The sequence below is a fragment of the Meriones unguiculatus genome, chromosome 18 (genome assembly GCF_030254825.1).
Source record: "Meriones unguiculatus strain TT.TT164.6M chromosome 18, Bangor_MerUng_6.1, whole genome shotgun sequence".
NCBI classification, from domain to species: Eukaryota; Metazoa; Chordata; class Mammalia; order Rodentia; family Muridae; genus Meriones; species Meriones unguiculatus.
The window spans coordinates 66,329,370-66,343,334 of NC_083365.1; the positions used below are offsets into that span (position 1 = coordinate 66,329,370).

Below are 13,965 nucleotides of genomic sequence, written 5' to 3' on the forward strand. Positions count from 1 at the left end.
TCCCTCCTCCATGTTCCGGCCTCCTCCAGGAAGCGTCCTCCAGAGGTCTCGGCCCGCTCAGCCAGCGGCCCGCGGCTTGCGGAGTCCGCAGCGTGCCAGGTCCCATCTGACGCCGCTCGCAGCGAGGCGTCGGCCTCGTGGGTGCGGGATGAAGGCCGGCGGCGTGGGCACCCACCCAAGCCTGAGCCACCGGGCCCGGGCAGCGCCTCCGGCGTAGGCACAGCACCGTTCCCGGCTGGCGCGCGCTGTGCCCTTAGCCCGCTTCCGGCCGGGCCACGAGATTGCGCGCACGTGTTCCGGCCTCTCGGAGCCGTGGTCGGGTGCCTCCTCCGCACAGCGGGCGGATGCCCATCTAGAGGCAGTGCAAGCTTCGCCATGAACCCCAGGGGCCTGTTCCAGGACTTCAACCCCAGTAAGTTTCTCATCTATGCCTGCTTGCTGCTCTTCTCTGTGCTGCTGCCCCTGCGCCTGGACGGCATCATCCAGTGGAGCTATTGGGCGGTCTTCGCCCCCATCTGGCTGTGGAAGCTCCTGGTCATCGTGGGCGCCTCAGTGGGTGCAGGCGTGTGGGCCCGAAACCCTCGCTACCGTACTGAAGGGGAGGCCTGCGTGGAGTTCAAAGCCATGCTGATCGCCGTGGGCATCCACCTGCTGCTGCTCATGTTTGAGATACTGGTCTGCGACCGGGTGGAGAGGGGCACCCACTTCTGGCTGCTGGTCTTCATGCCGCTCTTCTTCGTTTCCCCGGTGTCGGTGGCCGCCTGCGTGTGGGGCTTCCGACACGACAGGTCATTGGAACTGGAGATCCTGTGCTCGGTCAACATTCTGCAGTTCATCTTCATCGCCCTGAGGCTGGACAGGATTATCCACTGGCCGTGGCTGGTGGTGTCCGTGCCCCTGTGGATCCTCATGTCGTTCCTCTGCCTGGTGGTCCTCTACTACATCGTGTGGTCCCTCCTGTTCCTGCGCTCCCTGGATGTGGTTGCTGAGCAGCGGAGAACACACGTGACCATGGCCATCAGCTGGATCACGATTGTCGTGCCCCTGCTCACCTTTGAGGTCCTGCTAGTTCACAGACTGGATGGCCACAATACATTCTCGTACATTTCCATTTTCATCCCCCTTTGGCTCTCATTACTGACTTTGATGGCCACGACGTTTAGGCGGAAAGGGGGCAATCATTGGTGGTTTGGTATTCGTAGGGATTTCTGTCAGTTTCTACTCGAAGTTTTCCCATTTTTAAGAGAATACGGGAATATTTCTTACGATCTCCATCATGAAGACAGTGAAGATGCCGAAGACTCTTCGGTGCCTGAAGCTCCAAAAATTGCTCCAATGTTTGGAAAGAAGGCCCGGGTAGTTATAACGCAGAGCCCTGGGAAATACGTCCCTCCACCTCCCAAGTTAAACATTGACATGCCAGACTAAACTCACAGGCCGGGCCTGAAATAGAAATCATACCCTGATGAATTCCACTTCGCTTTTTTTCTGTGTTCATCCAGCCCTGGAATTGGAAACGGGCCTTCCTTATTTTACGCCCTCCGTGAGATGGACGCCCTTGCCGTGGTCCGTGTGGACTGTCGCAGAGGAAGGAGGCCGTAGTGTTCTTGGGTGTGTGTGCATAGTGTTGGAGAGAACTTGCAGGTCTGTGTCTTACAAACTAGCCAAAGGCGGGAAACGGAATTGTTTCTGGAAGACCTGAGAACTCCACAGCTGTTTGTTTTTAAGTGCTACTTACGCCTACCAAAAGTATTGTTTAAAAAGTATTTTTATACACTGCTAGTCAAAAATTGTATTTTAGACTGTGCCCGTTGTGACATAATGGCAAATGTACCAAATTCCCCGCCGCCACTGTTCCGTAGCCCTCGTAACTGGTGTTATAGTGCGCCTACTGGTCACGTGGTTTTCTTGGGGCTTTGCTGATATAGGTCTTTAGGAGTTTTTAATGGAGTGAATATGTTAGTATTTATATGAATGTGTTGGCATTGTTATCTGTGTTGAATTGTAGTTGTTGGAGGACCAATGTATTGTGTTAAAGTATTTTTTAAAGTTTCTCTGTGTAGATACATATTTATTGCAACTATCCTTAAAGAGTGCGTAGGATCTGCTACATCGCTGAGGGGAGCTGTCGGGGAACTAGGAGTGAAGGCCTGGCATGCCAGGGCAGTTAGGGGGCACACAGTAAGTGCGCCGCACATTTCTGAAGTGTGTCATAGCACCCCCGAAGGGACACCACTCAGAGCAGGGGCACACTCCAGTATGGTGGCAGGCTGTAGACTAACACTGGCATTCGCCTCCTTGGCTTCTTCCTTACAGGTGGTACCATCTGAGGAACAACCAAATTCTGCAGCCCATGCTGTGGCCATGCCTAAGGTCTTTTGCAGTGTAGAGCAGTACTGTGGGAACCTGAGAGTGGCCAACAGGATGAGTCTTAGGGGCCAGTGTTTTTGGCAGTAACAAGGAAACAAATGTTTAGGACATTTTAAAAGACTACTAAGTTTTTTCAGGTACTGGAGTCACACAAGAAAATCAAAATCAGGACAAAAGCTAGACCTTCTAAGAATAAGGTTCTAACTGGAAAGAAAGAAATACTTGGAAATGGAATTTCAAGTAAAATGGAGTGCTCATATCCCCAAGGAGAAGACTGGCGGGTGGGGGAGGGTGTCTTTTTATTAGCAGCTTACTAAGAATTACCTGTGTCGAGTTCCATGTACATAACTGCCCCCTTCACTCTGGCCATGAGGCAGACTTGTCCTGTTTGAAGAAAGATAAACCTGGTGCTGGGGAGATGGAGTCATTAAGTGTGTGCTGTGTGCCGAGGTCCTCAGCAGCCATGTAGAATGAAGTCCAGTGCTGCAGTGGAGGCAGGTCCCTGAGGCTTTCAGCTAGCCGTTCTAAAACACTTAAGTTCCAGGTTCTGAGAGACCCTGTCTCAACATACAAGCTGGACATCCATAGGATGGCTCCGTAGGTGTGTGTGCCATAAAGCCTGATGACCAAGTTTGCTCTCTAGGACACACATGGTGAAAGAGAACCAACTCTCTCAAGTTGCCTTCTAGCTATCACACACAAAACAAATTTGAAAATAAAGTGGGGGCTGGAGAAATGGCTCAGAGTTTTAAGAGCACTGGCTGTTCTTCCAAAAATCCTGCCTTCAATTCCCAGCAACCACATGGTGGCTCACAACCATTTATAATGAGGTCTGAGGCCCTCTTCTGACATGTAGACATACATACATGCAAGATACTGTATAAACAATAAAGAAGTGAATCTTAAAATAATAATAATAAAGTGGAGGGGCTGGGAAGATGGCTCAGTGGTTGGGAGCACTGGCTGTTCTTCCAGAGGACCCACACATTGATTCCCAGCACTCAGGGTGGTTCACAAATATAACTCTGAGGAGCTCCAGTGCCCTCTGCTGGTCTGTGCAGGCAACAGGTGTGTGGGTGATACACAGATATGCATGTAAAGAACGCCCATACACATAAAATTAAATTTTTTTAAGGGAGAGAGCAATAAAGGAAGATGCCTGATGTTGACCTCTGGTTTACGTATATGTACAAACAAGATGAACTGACTAGTTTAGCATCATTCAAAACCATGTGAAAACATCTGTCTACATGCTAGCTAACAACATTGAAAAGCTGCCGGGGCCTCTGTGTGCCTGCAACATAGTTGCTTTGCACCAACTGGCTGAATGGGAGAGGCAGTATTGAGTAGCAGTGGGTTACACAGGGAATCCTTGTAGCAGGTGCCCATGTGAGGGAGGTAGCTGAGAAAGCCAGATAGGAAAAAGCATGAAAAAACGCTGCTGGCTTCTGGGCAAACTTCACCTGAGCTTCAGGCAGCTCCTCTATACCCACTCCCCTCACCTCTGCGCCATCACCAAAGTATCAGAAAAGAACAGCTTCTGCCCTGGTGAGACGTAAAGGTGGAGCCTGGAGAGAGCGCTCAGAGGTGAGAGCACTGACTGCTCTGCCCGAGGTCCTGGGTTCAGTTCTTAATGTGCAGGTGGTTGCTCACAGCTGTCTGTAACTCCAGGAAATCTAGGAAATCCAACTCCCTCTTCTGGGCTTTGCAGGCACGAGGCACATAAGTGGTACACAGACATATTTGTAGGCAGAACACCATGCACAAAGTCATTTAAGAAAATATTTAGGGATGGAAGAGCCGGTGTTTCTGAAGCAAATGAAGGGCTGGTTAAAAGTGTTCATGGAGAGCTGGGCCTGGTGGCGCATGCAGGTGGATCTCTGTGAGTTTGAGGCCAGCCTGGTCTACAGAGCAAGTCCAAGACAGCCAAGGCCATACAGAGAAACTGACTTGAGGAGAAAACACTACTCCCAGCAATGGGAATAGTGTTAGACACTGTCAGGACCATGCTACAAATATCCCACGCAAATCCGCTGTCCCCAGTCAGGCCTTGCTTACATCAAGACCGTTAGGTACTGGTGGAGGGCTGTGGTCAGTTGTTGAATTCCTGAAGCTGAAAAGCCCTGTTGTTTGTTGTGATGGCCACACGATGCAGTGATTCCAGTTTGGTCAGTTTTGTCATGATGGCGTCTGCAAAACAATGTCTCAGCTTTTGCTCAACGACTTCCAAGCCCTCAGTGGCTGGGCTGGCCATCTGGTTTAGTGAGTGTGGCTGTGTGAGCTTGAGGACCCAAGGTTGATCCTCAGAACCCCACAAAAGCTGGGGGGGAGGGGTGTGAGCTTGTACTTCCAGTGTGCGGTAGGCAAAGACGAGGATGCTCCAGGGGTTAGCCCGCCTAGCCAAACTGGTGAGCTCTGTGCCAGTGATAGACTGTTTTCAAACAAGGACTAGAAAGATGGCTCGGCAAGAAAAACAGTGCACAAGCCTAAGGACCTGCGTTGGCTCCCCGGATCTGTGGTGGAGGGGCAGGGTAGAAAGTCCACCACCTTTCTGTAGCATTCCTGCATGTCTGTACTTGCACAAACAGTAGTAATTTGTTGCACATGAATTTGCTCACATACAATCTCAATGACTTATAACTAAATCTCCCTTGAGCTGCATGTTGGTTGAGGACTCAAGACTGGGGTCTAATCCCAGCCTATCTGATATGTCCTATTCAGGATGACAGGTTGAAGGAGCAGCAATCTTGTCCTTTACCTGTTACGGTAGAAACGAGGAGGCCAAGCCAAAGCCCGAAAGCACAAACAGTTCCTGCTCATGTGACAGATGTCCACTCACGTGAGCACACAGTCAAGCCTGTCAGTGAGGCAGTATGTGTCCAAGGGACAACCATGCAATCTGCACAGGCAGCCATCAGTCTGAACTGACAGCATTACAGGGTGGCTCTAAAGGAAAAAAAAATTGTAGCTCATGAGTGATTTTCCTCGCTTACAAATGTTCTGTAGTTTTCCAAAGTTGTGGCCGTTGGAAGGAACCTGCTTCGATCTGACATGAGAAGAGCTGGTGTCGATCCTTTGTGAACAGAGGAAAGACCCCAGCAGCTAGGAGGTGCCAATCCCAGCTCTCCTCATGCAGAAACAGGATCAGTTTAAGGCTAGTCTTGGATTAGATCTTGCCTTAGGAACAAAAATCAAATCAAAATAACAAACATTTACAAAGTGCTGGAGTGGTGCCATGGTCACGCACTAGTCTTTAATAGGATCTGAAATCAAGCCCCAGAAACCGTGTGAAAACGCTGAGCTTGGTGGTATGGCCTTGTCACTCCAGCTGTGAGGGAGGGGAAAGGATGGTCCCTGGGCTTGCCAGCAACCTGGCCTAACTGGCAGGCTCCAAAGACCCTTTTTCAAAGGCTATGTCCTTGAGGATGACATCAAGGGAGTCCTCCTGCCTCCACTGCGCGCATGCACGCACACTCATGCACAAATACTTATTCATGCATACATGCATTAAAAAAAACTGGAAGAGTCCAGGGCCTTCCCGGGAGGGTTATTTTAGGAGAGTCAGGATGGTACAGGGAGGCCAGCCAGGTAGAAGGTACTGGGAAATGTGGAAGCCAGCGAGGACAGTGGCTCACTGTGTCCAGGGCTTAGAGTTAGGACAGGAAGCTGCTGGGAGAAAGTAGCTCTCAGGTAGCAGGCAGCAGGAAGTACATGCTGGGTCCCTGGAAGCCACATCTGGGAACCTAGTCAAGGGTACTTGAGGGAAGCAGGAGGTGAGTGGAACCGCTGCCACCACCGGCTACCTGACTGCCACCAGAAGGGATTACTAGTGTTTGTTACTCTGGCCAGAGAAATTCCTCAACTGCTGTTGTGTAGCAGTGTTCTCTGAGATTGAAACATTCTATCCTGCAGGGAAGCTCCTTAAACAGGAAAGTAAATAACTCAAAATAGCTTCAGGAAGTCCATAAAACTGACTGGATTCACTAGGCCCCACCTGTCCACGTAAGCAATGGGAACAGAGCTGCCCAGAAGACTCAGAAAAGCCAAGCTCCAAAGAGCACTTGCAGACCAGATGAATGGTGCTGGGCATTTTGATAAAGAAAAGGTGCGTGCCCTAGTGAACAAGCCTGGGCAGGAAGTCCTGAGGTCCTCACAGGGCCGCTCCCTCTGCTTCCTGAGACTGGAGAGGCTGACTGGCCTCACCCTCCTGCCAGGGAAGTCATGTCAGTTTTCATAGGGGGTGAAGCTCTGGGCACACTTGATTAGGTTAATCTGAGCGAGCGGGAGGACTTGTCCCAGTTCGGACAGCACCCTTCTATGGGCTGGGGTCCCCAAATGAACGAAAAGGAGAAAGCCAGCTTCCTCCTGAGAGAGTGTGTGTTCTCAGCCATCTCCTGTTCCTGCCACCATGGATCTGCAGTCTGGAGCTGTTAGCTAGAACAACCCCTTTCTCCTCTAAGCTGTTTCTTGTCAGGCATTTTGTCACAGGCTAAGTACACTGCCCTAGCCTGCAAAGTTCTGCCGGCTCTCCTTCTGTTTTCCTTTTTGACAACTTCCTCTCCCTCAGGCTCTTCCGACAGTCTCATTTAGCTCAGGCTGGCCTTGAGCTCCCTATGTAGCTCAGGATAACCTTGAACTTTGATCCTTTTGCAGCCACCTCCAGAATGCTAGGATGCAGGTATGCACGCCACACTCGGCTTCTATAGTGCTGGAACCCAGGGCTCTGTGTGTGCCAGGCCAGCGCCCCTCCAGCTGAGCCACATCTACAGCATCTCCTTTTCTGCTTCTCTTCAGATGTCTGCGGAGCTCCAAAACCTCTGCCATTTTCCTGGCAGCACTCCTCCATTTCTCACAGTGTGTTTTGACTCAATCTGGCTGGGCTTAGACAGTGTTTTGTCTCCAGAAGACCTAACCTCTGGCAGTCTGCCCTCATCCCTTCTTCCCCTCCTCCCCTCGTCACCACCACCCCAGAATTAAAAAAATTTTGTTAATGAAAATACCAACTGGGTTAGAAATCCCACATGCACTCTGGGGATGTAGCTGAATTGACTGAGTGCTTGCCTAGCATGCCCAAAGCCTTTGGCTTCCGTCCCTAGCACTGGGGAAACCAGATGTGGTGGCACACACCTGTAATCCTAGCATCAGGGAGGGGAAGACAGGTGGAGCAGACATTCAAGGTCATCTGCTATTTAATGAGTCTGAAATAAACTTGGGCTACATGACAGTTTGCTTCAAAACACAGCAACTGAAACAAATCCTGGCCCAACCCTCCTACCACTGACACTTGCTGGCTCTTTGTAAGCATACCAAAAGTATGGCAAAGTTGGAGGCCAGAGAGATGGCTCAGCTGTTAAGAGCACTGGCTGCTCTTCTAGAGAACCTAGGTTCAATTTTTGGCAATAATTCCAGTTCTAGGGAATGTGAGTCTCTCTTCTGGCCTCCTTGGGCACCAGGAAGACATGTGGTATGAAGACTTCCATGTAGGCAAAACACTCATATGCATTAAATAAAATTTTAGTATTAAAAAAATGTGGTGATTGAGCTGGGCATTGCGGTGCATGCCTGTAATCCCAGCACTGGGGGAGGCAGAGGCAGGCGGATCTCTATAAATTCAAGACCAGACTGGCCTACAAACCTAGTCCAGGACAGCCAGGGCTACACAGAGAATTGTCTTGCACCATCCCCAAATATATATAGCGGTTCAATGTGAGGTACTCATTTCACTGGATCAATGAGTAACTAAAAGTCCTGGTAATGTTACTTTTGGTGTGTCTAGCAACTCTTCCTCTGGCTGTACCCTGATAACTGTCGTGGTTACCTTGGCTAGAGTCATTTGGAAGAGAAACTTCAATTGGGAAATACCTCCATGAGATGGGCCCGCTGGCAAGTCTGTACCGCTTTCTCTTGCTGAATGACTGATGTGTGAGGGCCTACCCCATTGTAAGCAGTGCTGCCCATCCCAGGCGGTGAGGCTGGGGTGTATAGGAAAGCAGGCTAAGGAAGCCATGGGAGCAAGCCAGCAAGCGGCAGCCCTCCATGGCCTCTGCTTCAGCTCCTGCCTCCAGATTCTGGCCTTGACGTCCCCTAATGAAGGGTTACAAACTATAAGGTGACATCAAATCTCTCCTCCCTAAGCTGCCTTTGGTGGTGCTTATCACAGCAATAAAAGAGCAGACTAAGACAGAGACCCATGGTAATGGTTACAAACTATTAACACCCCTTAATAAATAAAGGAGGAAGATCCTCACCTGAGACTGGTCTTCACCACCCCATGTCAGTGACCCTGAGAGGCTACGTTAAAAGGTTAATTAAGAAATTCCAGGAGGTGAAATTATACAGTGTACTCACATATGAAATCCTCAAATAAAAGAAAATATGAGCATTGAAAGAAAAAAACCTTTAACAATGAGGCCACTACTTGTAAGGGAGGTCCTGTCCCCTACCTCAATAGGTACAGAACACACCCAGACACAGCACAGAAGAGATTTATTACCCCAGAGGGGCAGGGGCTGGAGGTTGCAAAGGCAGACAGCAGCAGCAGCAGGACCAAGCAGTTTTTGTTTGTTTTCAGGAGTGCGTTTTTAAGGAGAAAAAGGGGGAGTCTGTGCTCGGGTGAGTTGGTAAATCCTGATTGGACATGTTAGCCAAATAATGAGTCAGTGGCAAAATAAGGGAATGGACCTTGGGGGCTGGCTTTAGGAATGCCATCTAAAGGTTTTTAGTAAGGAGAAGGGGAAAAGGCAAAACCTGTTGGCCATGTTTGCCATGCTCTGGTCTGTTTGCTGTGCCTGGCTGCTAGAGCCCCTCAGTACCCATGATGAGGTGGGACTAATGGTATGATGAAGCTGTTCTGGGGTTCCCTGTGCTCTGTAAGCAAGCCCAATAAACTCACTGGTCTCACCAAGGTAGACTTCAGTAAAAACTGTATTTTAGTCTGTCATTGGCACCCATTTAGGTAGAGCAGACTTCAGAGGGCTGATGACCTGATTCTTGGGACCCACATCGTAGAAGGAAAGAACCAGCTCCAGCAACTTGTCCCGTGACCTTCTTGCGTGCGGTGGCATGCACTTGTGTATGCACCTAAAACTCCATACAGTGCACATTACATGAGAGTAATTTAAAAGGATTTTGGGGAGCTGTAGCAGGCAATGAAGACCGATAGGCAGAGGAGGAGAAACGAGAATTATGACTAATCTATAACAGGACCCCAGACCTTAGCCCAACTGAGTCCATGATGAAAGTACCATTTAGGCTGTAAAACTCAGTACGTAGACAGCACCACCTGCCAAAACTAAAACAAAGGCTTAATCCATCAAGGCCCATAATTATGGGAAAGTCTCTAACTGTTCTAACCTTGCTTTTTGGCCTCTGTAGTTCTGCTTCTAGCCAACCGACCTTGTTTGTTTGTTTTTTAAATATTAGTTTATTAACTTTGCATCCCAGCTGTAGCCTGCTCCCTCATTCCCTCCCAATCCCACCTTCCCTCCCTTATCTCCTCCCTGCCCCTTTCCAAGTCAGATAGGGGAGGTCTCTTTCTCTTCCATTTGACCCTAGCTTATGAGGTTTCTTTAGGACTGGTTGCAATGTCCACCTCTGTGGCCTAGCAAGGCTGCTCCTCCCTCGGGGGAGGAGGGGAGGTCAAAGAGCCAGCCATTGAGTTCATGTCAGAAATAGTACCTGTTTCCTTTACTAGGGCACCCACTTGGATACTGAGCTGCCATGGGCTACATCTGAGCAGGGGTTCTAGGTTATATCCATACATGGTCCTTGGTTGGAGATACAGTCTCATAAAAGACCCCTGTGCCCAGATATATTAGGTCCTTGTGGAGCTCCTGTCCTCTCCAGGTCATACTAACTCCCCCTTCTTTCATATGATTTCCTGCACTCTGCTGAAGGTTTGGTTATGAGTGTCAGTATCTGCTTTGATACACTGCTAGGTAGAGTCTTTCAGAGGCCCTCTGTGGTAGGCTATTGTCCTGTGACTTGTTTTCTCCTACTTCCAATGTCCATCCCATTTGTCTTTCTAAGTGAGGACTGATCATCTTACCCTGGGTCTTCTTTCTTGTTTATCTTCCTTAGGTGTACAGATTTTATTATATTTATCCTATCTTTTGGGTCTAGTATCCATTTATAAGTGAGTATATACCATGTGTGTCTTTCTGCTTCTGGGATACCTCACTCAGGATGATATTTTCTAGATCCCACCATTTGCTTGCAGATTTCATGATTTCCTTGTTTTTAATTGCTGAGTAGTATTCCATTGTGCAAATGTACTACAATTTCTGTATCCATTCCTCCGTTGAGGGACATCTGGGTTGTTTCCAGGTTCTGGCTATTATGAATAAAGCTGCTACAAACATGCCAACCAATCTTGTTAATTGAAGTATGTCTATTCAGAACATAGCTTGCATGCTTAAAAGCTCACCCTGAGAAAGGCCAGGGGCTACACCGTGATCCTGAACGCCCAGTGTTTATGCTGGCATCTAATAAAGACCTTCTATTGTCTTGAACCCATGTCCAAGCAGTCTTCTCTGGTGGACAGAGCAAAAGCAATGCTACCTGAAGCTCTGGGGAGTAGCAAAGCCTGTTAGATGTTCAACAAAGCTGAATGGTATGTTGTCGAGAACTGGACTGCAACTGGGAGCTCTTCTCTTGTGCTAGTGTTAGGCTCCAATAGCTGTTCATTGTCCACCTCCGTGTCTGACCTAAAATCCTTGTGCTTATTAGGTAAATCCTTTGGAATGTACAAATCCCTTGCTTTCATCAACCCAAAGCCTAAGAATGTCAGCTGGTAGCATCTGACACCGACAGCAGAGACCTCTCCCTTTGCTATAACCCATCTGCCTGGTAGAAACATGATTTTCAAAAATGCCTTGATTTTTAAACTTTGCTCTGTTACTGTAAAAGTCCACAGAACTGTTACCATGTTGGGACATGGTATTTGGGGGTATCATGAGTCTGTGTTCGCAGGCCACGGTCTCTCATGTTTCACTGAAGCATCAGTTCTCATTCTCTTTGAAGTGTTGACACAAAACTTCAACCCTTACCTCAAAGGAACAGTTTATTTTAGAGCCAAATATGAGTGACCATGCCCAGGAACATGGATTAATAAGGCCAACCTTATTAATTCCATGTTCCTTTATGGAATCAGTTTTGTGAAGATTTTAGGGCAACAGAACAAAGAAAGTCTTATGATCAAACACTTCTCACATACACTGGTGGAAACACTAGGCAGGCCATTTCAGCAAAAGTGGAGGATGCTCAGCTGCAGGTCTCAGCTGCTGGCTCATGACCCTTAGCCTTTGGGTTAACGAAAACTATGGTTTTGTTAATGTATCTCAGAAGTTTTGTTGTTTTCCTTCTTTCCATTCTACCACTGAGGCAAATCCTCCTCACCCCCTTTTACTGGGACAAGGTCTCCATGTAGCCCTGGCCAGCCTGGAGCTCACAATGTAGACTAGGCTGGCCTTGAACTTGAGATCCACTTGCTCTGCCTCCACAGAGCTGGGATTAAAGGTGTGTTATCTGTTGCAGGATGTTAGGCCCAGAAAAGAGGTGGGCAAGGGATAGCTATTTAGGTGACTAAAAAATACAGCCCATGTTAAACTGTAACTGGGCTTTGGATGTGTAGCATTGCAAACCTTCGAAGCCTGCAGAAGGTCCAGCAGAAGGTGCAGCTCCTGGGGAACTGTTCACAGACGTGAGAGCTGTTTTTGTGTTGTCCTGGGATTTGCTTAAGACACACCACTGGCAAAAGAATCATCATGGTGTTGCACTAAGGAACGCATGAACAAAGTGAAAGCAGTTTGTCAAGGCACCCAAGCCAAGACTATCAAGCATACTCACCATTTAAAACGGCCTCTGTTTTATATCCCCAATGGAGATGGTGACTGAGTCTCATCTCATTGGTGGGAACTCAATGTTCCGATCTAAAGCAACTGACAATCACCACAGAGCAGAAGACGGCGCCTCTTGACACTGACTTGTTCATGTAAAACCCAAACAAGCACCAGAGGCAGGACAGGGGGAGATGCAGACTGGAGACTGTGTAGCTATGTGAGATGCCTATCACGCCTCAGGACCACAGGGTTTAGGCCCTTGTCTTGGAGGAGGGAGTTAAGGAAGGAAGCCGAATAGCACCAGGCAGACAGGAGAACAGGGGCGGAGTGCCGTGGAGCTGGTGAGGCACACAGCGCAGTCAGCTGGGGCTCTGCCCTTGCCCCACCTTTCTGAACACAGACACACCTTTGTGATTCGTTCTGCACAGCAGCAGGGATGGGTGTCACTTTCAGGCAGATATGGGACAAGCCCAAGCACTGCTCCTCAGAAGGAAGGCAGAGAACAACAAATGCTACCATGAGGGTAGGCAAGGCGGGCCGGGCTGCTGGAGTCAGGACGCAGAGGGCAGTTCTCTCAAGAGCTGTGTGTATGATGGAGAGCTGGAAGACATGGCGGGAAGAGCTCGGCTTGTGCATATTACATCTGAAACAGATGGAAGGGCTTCAGTGCCAAAGAGAAACAGTATTGAGAGAAGTATGGAGAAGGCAGGACGGCAGGACGGCAGGACGGACGTCAGCACTCCACTGCTGTTTCAACAGGAAGGAACAGCAGGCATGGCTACGGGAAGGACTGCTGAGGAGGCTCCTGACTGAGACACTCTGCTTTTTTCACAGAGGTATGAAATCATGTACTCAGAGTAAGGAACCCCCGAGGGGAGAGTCAGGAATGTACAGGTGAGGTGGCTCAGCCAGTTCTCTGCAGGTGAGGTCAGGCCCTCATGGATCCATCCAATAATATGGAACTCACCAAATTATTGGGATGAGTAGGGGAATGAAGGCAGGCTAGGGAAAGCCATGCAATGGCTCTGTAGGTAAAAGCACTAGCCACCATGCTTGACCTGAGTTTGAGCTTTGGGATACATGATGGATGGCGAGAGCTGACATATGAATGTCATAGGACATGTCTCCACCTCCTGTAAAGAAATGTAATTAACATAAAAGTATTTACTGTATAATTATGTGTATATTAGTTACTTTTCTACTGCTGTGATAAAGCAAAATCAAGGCAACTTAGAGAAGGAAGTGCTTGAAAGGCCTAGCACCCCCAAGATCAAGTTCTTAGCACAAAGGAGATTTATTTGGCTCAGAGAGTCAGAGGGCAAGGAATAAGAGACAAAGACAGGAGAGAGAGAAGGGATGAGGGGAAGGGGAAAGGAACAAGGGAGAGAGAGAAAGGGTATTTGTCCTTGGGGGAGACAAAGGATGGAAAGGAGACAGATGCTACCCATAGGAAAATGGCAGTTTATAAAGGTAAAAGGGGGAAACCCTGTGTTAGAATGAGGTATTTAATTGGGCATGTTAATTAAGTGATTCAAAGGGGCTTTTGATTACTGGACTTGAATGCTTTGACAGCTGGACCTTGATAGTCAGCCTCAGGAAGAGGCAGGGACCAACCAAGAAGTAAACCTAGGTGACTAGACTTAGGAATCTAATCTAACAGTTTTTAGCAAGGCAAAGGGAATGGGGGAGAAGGGCAAGGCCTGTCAGAACCATGTTTGCCAAACCCAGGCCTGCGAGAGCCCTTCAGGGTTTATTT

General features: G+C 48.7%; 1 protein-coding gene across 1 annotated transcript; it reads left to right on the plus strand.

Moving 5' to 3' along the window:
• Tmem185b (transmembrane protein 185B) lies at positions 1-2,052 on the plus strand. Its single transcript, XM_021633219.2, has one exon. The coding sequence runs from the start codon at positions 376-378 to the stop codon at positions 1,426-1,428; it is 1,053 nt and encodes a 350-aa protein (XP_021488894.1). The 5' UTR covers positions 1-375; the 3' UTR covers positions 1,429-2,052.
• The last annotated feature ends 11,913 nt before the right edge of the window (positions 2,053-13,965 follow it).

Coding starts and splice junctions, on each gene's coding strand:
- Tmem185b (XM_021633219.2), top strand. CDS start 376: ATGAACCCCAGGGGCCTGTTCCAGGACTTCAACCCCAGTAAGTTTCTC.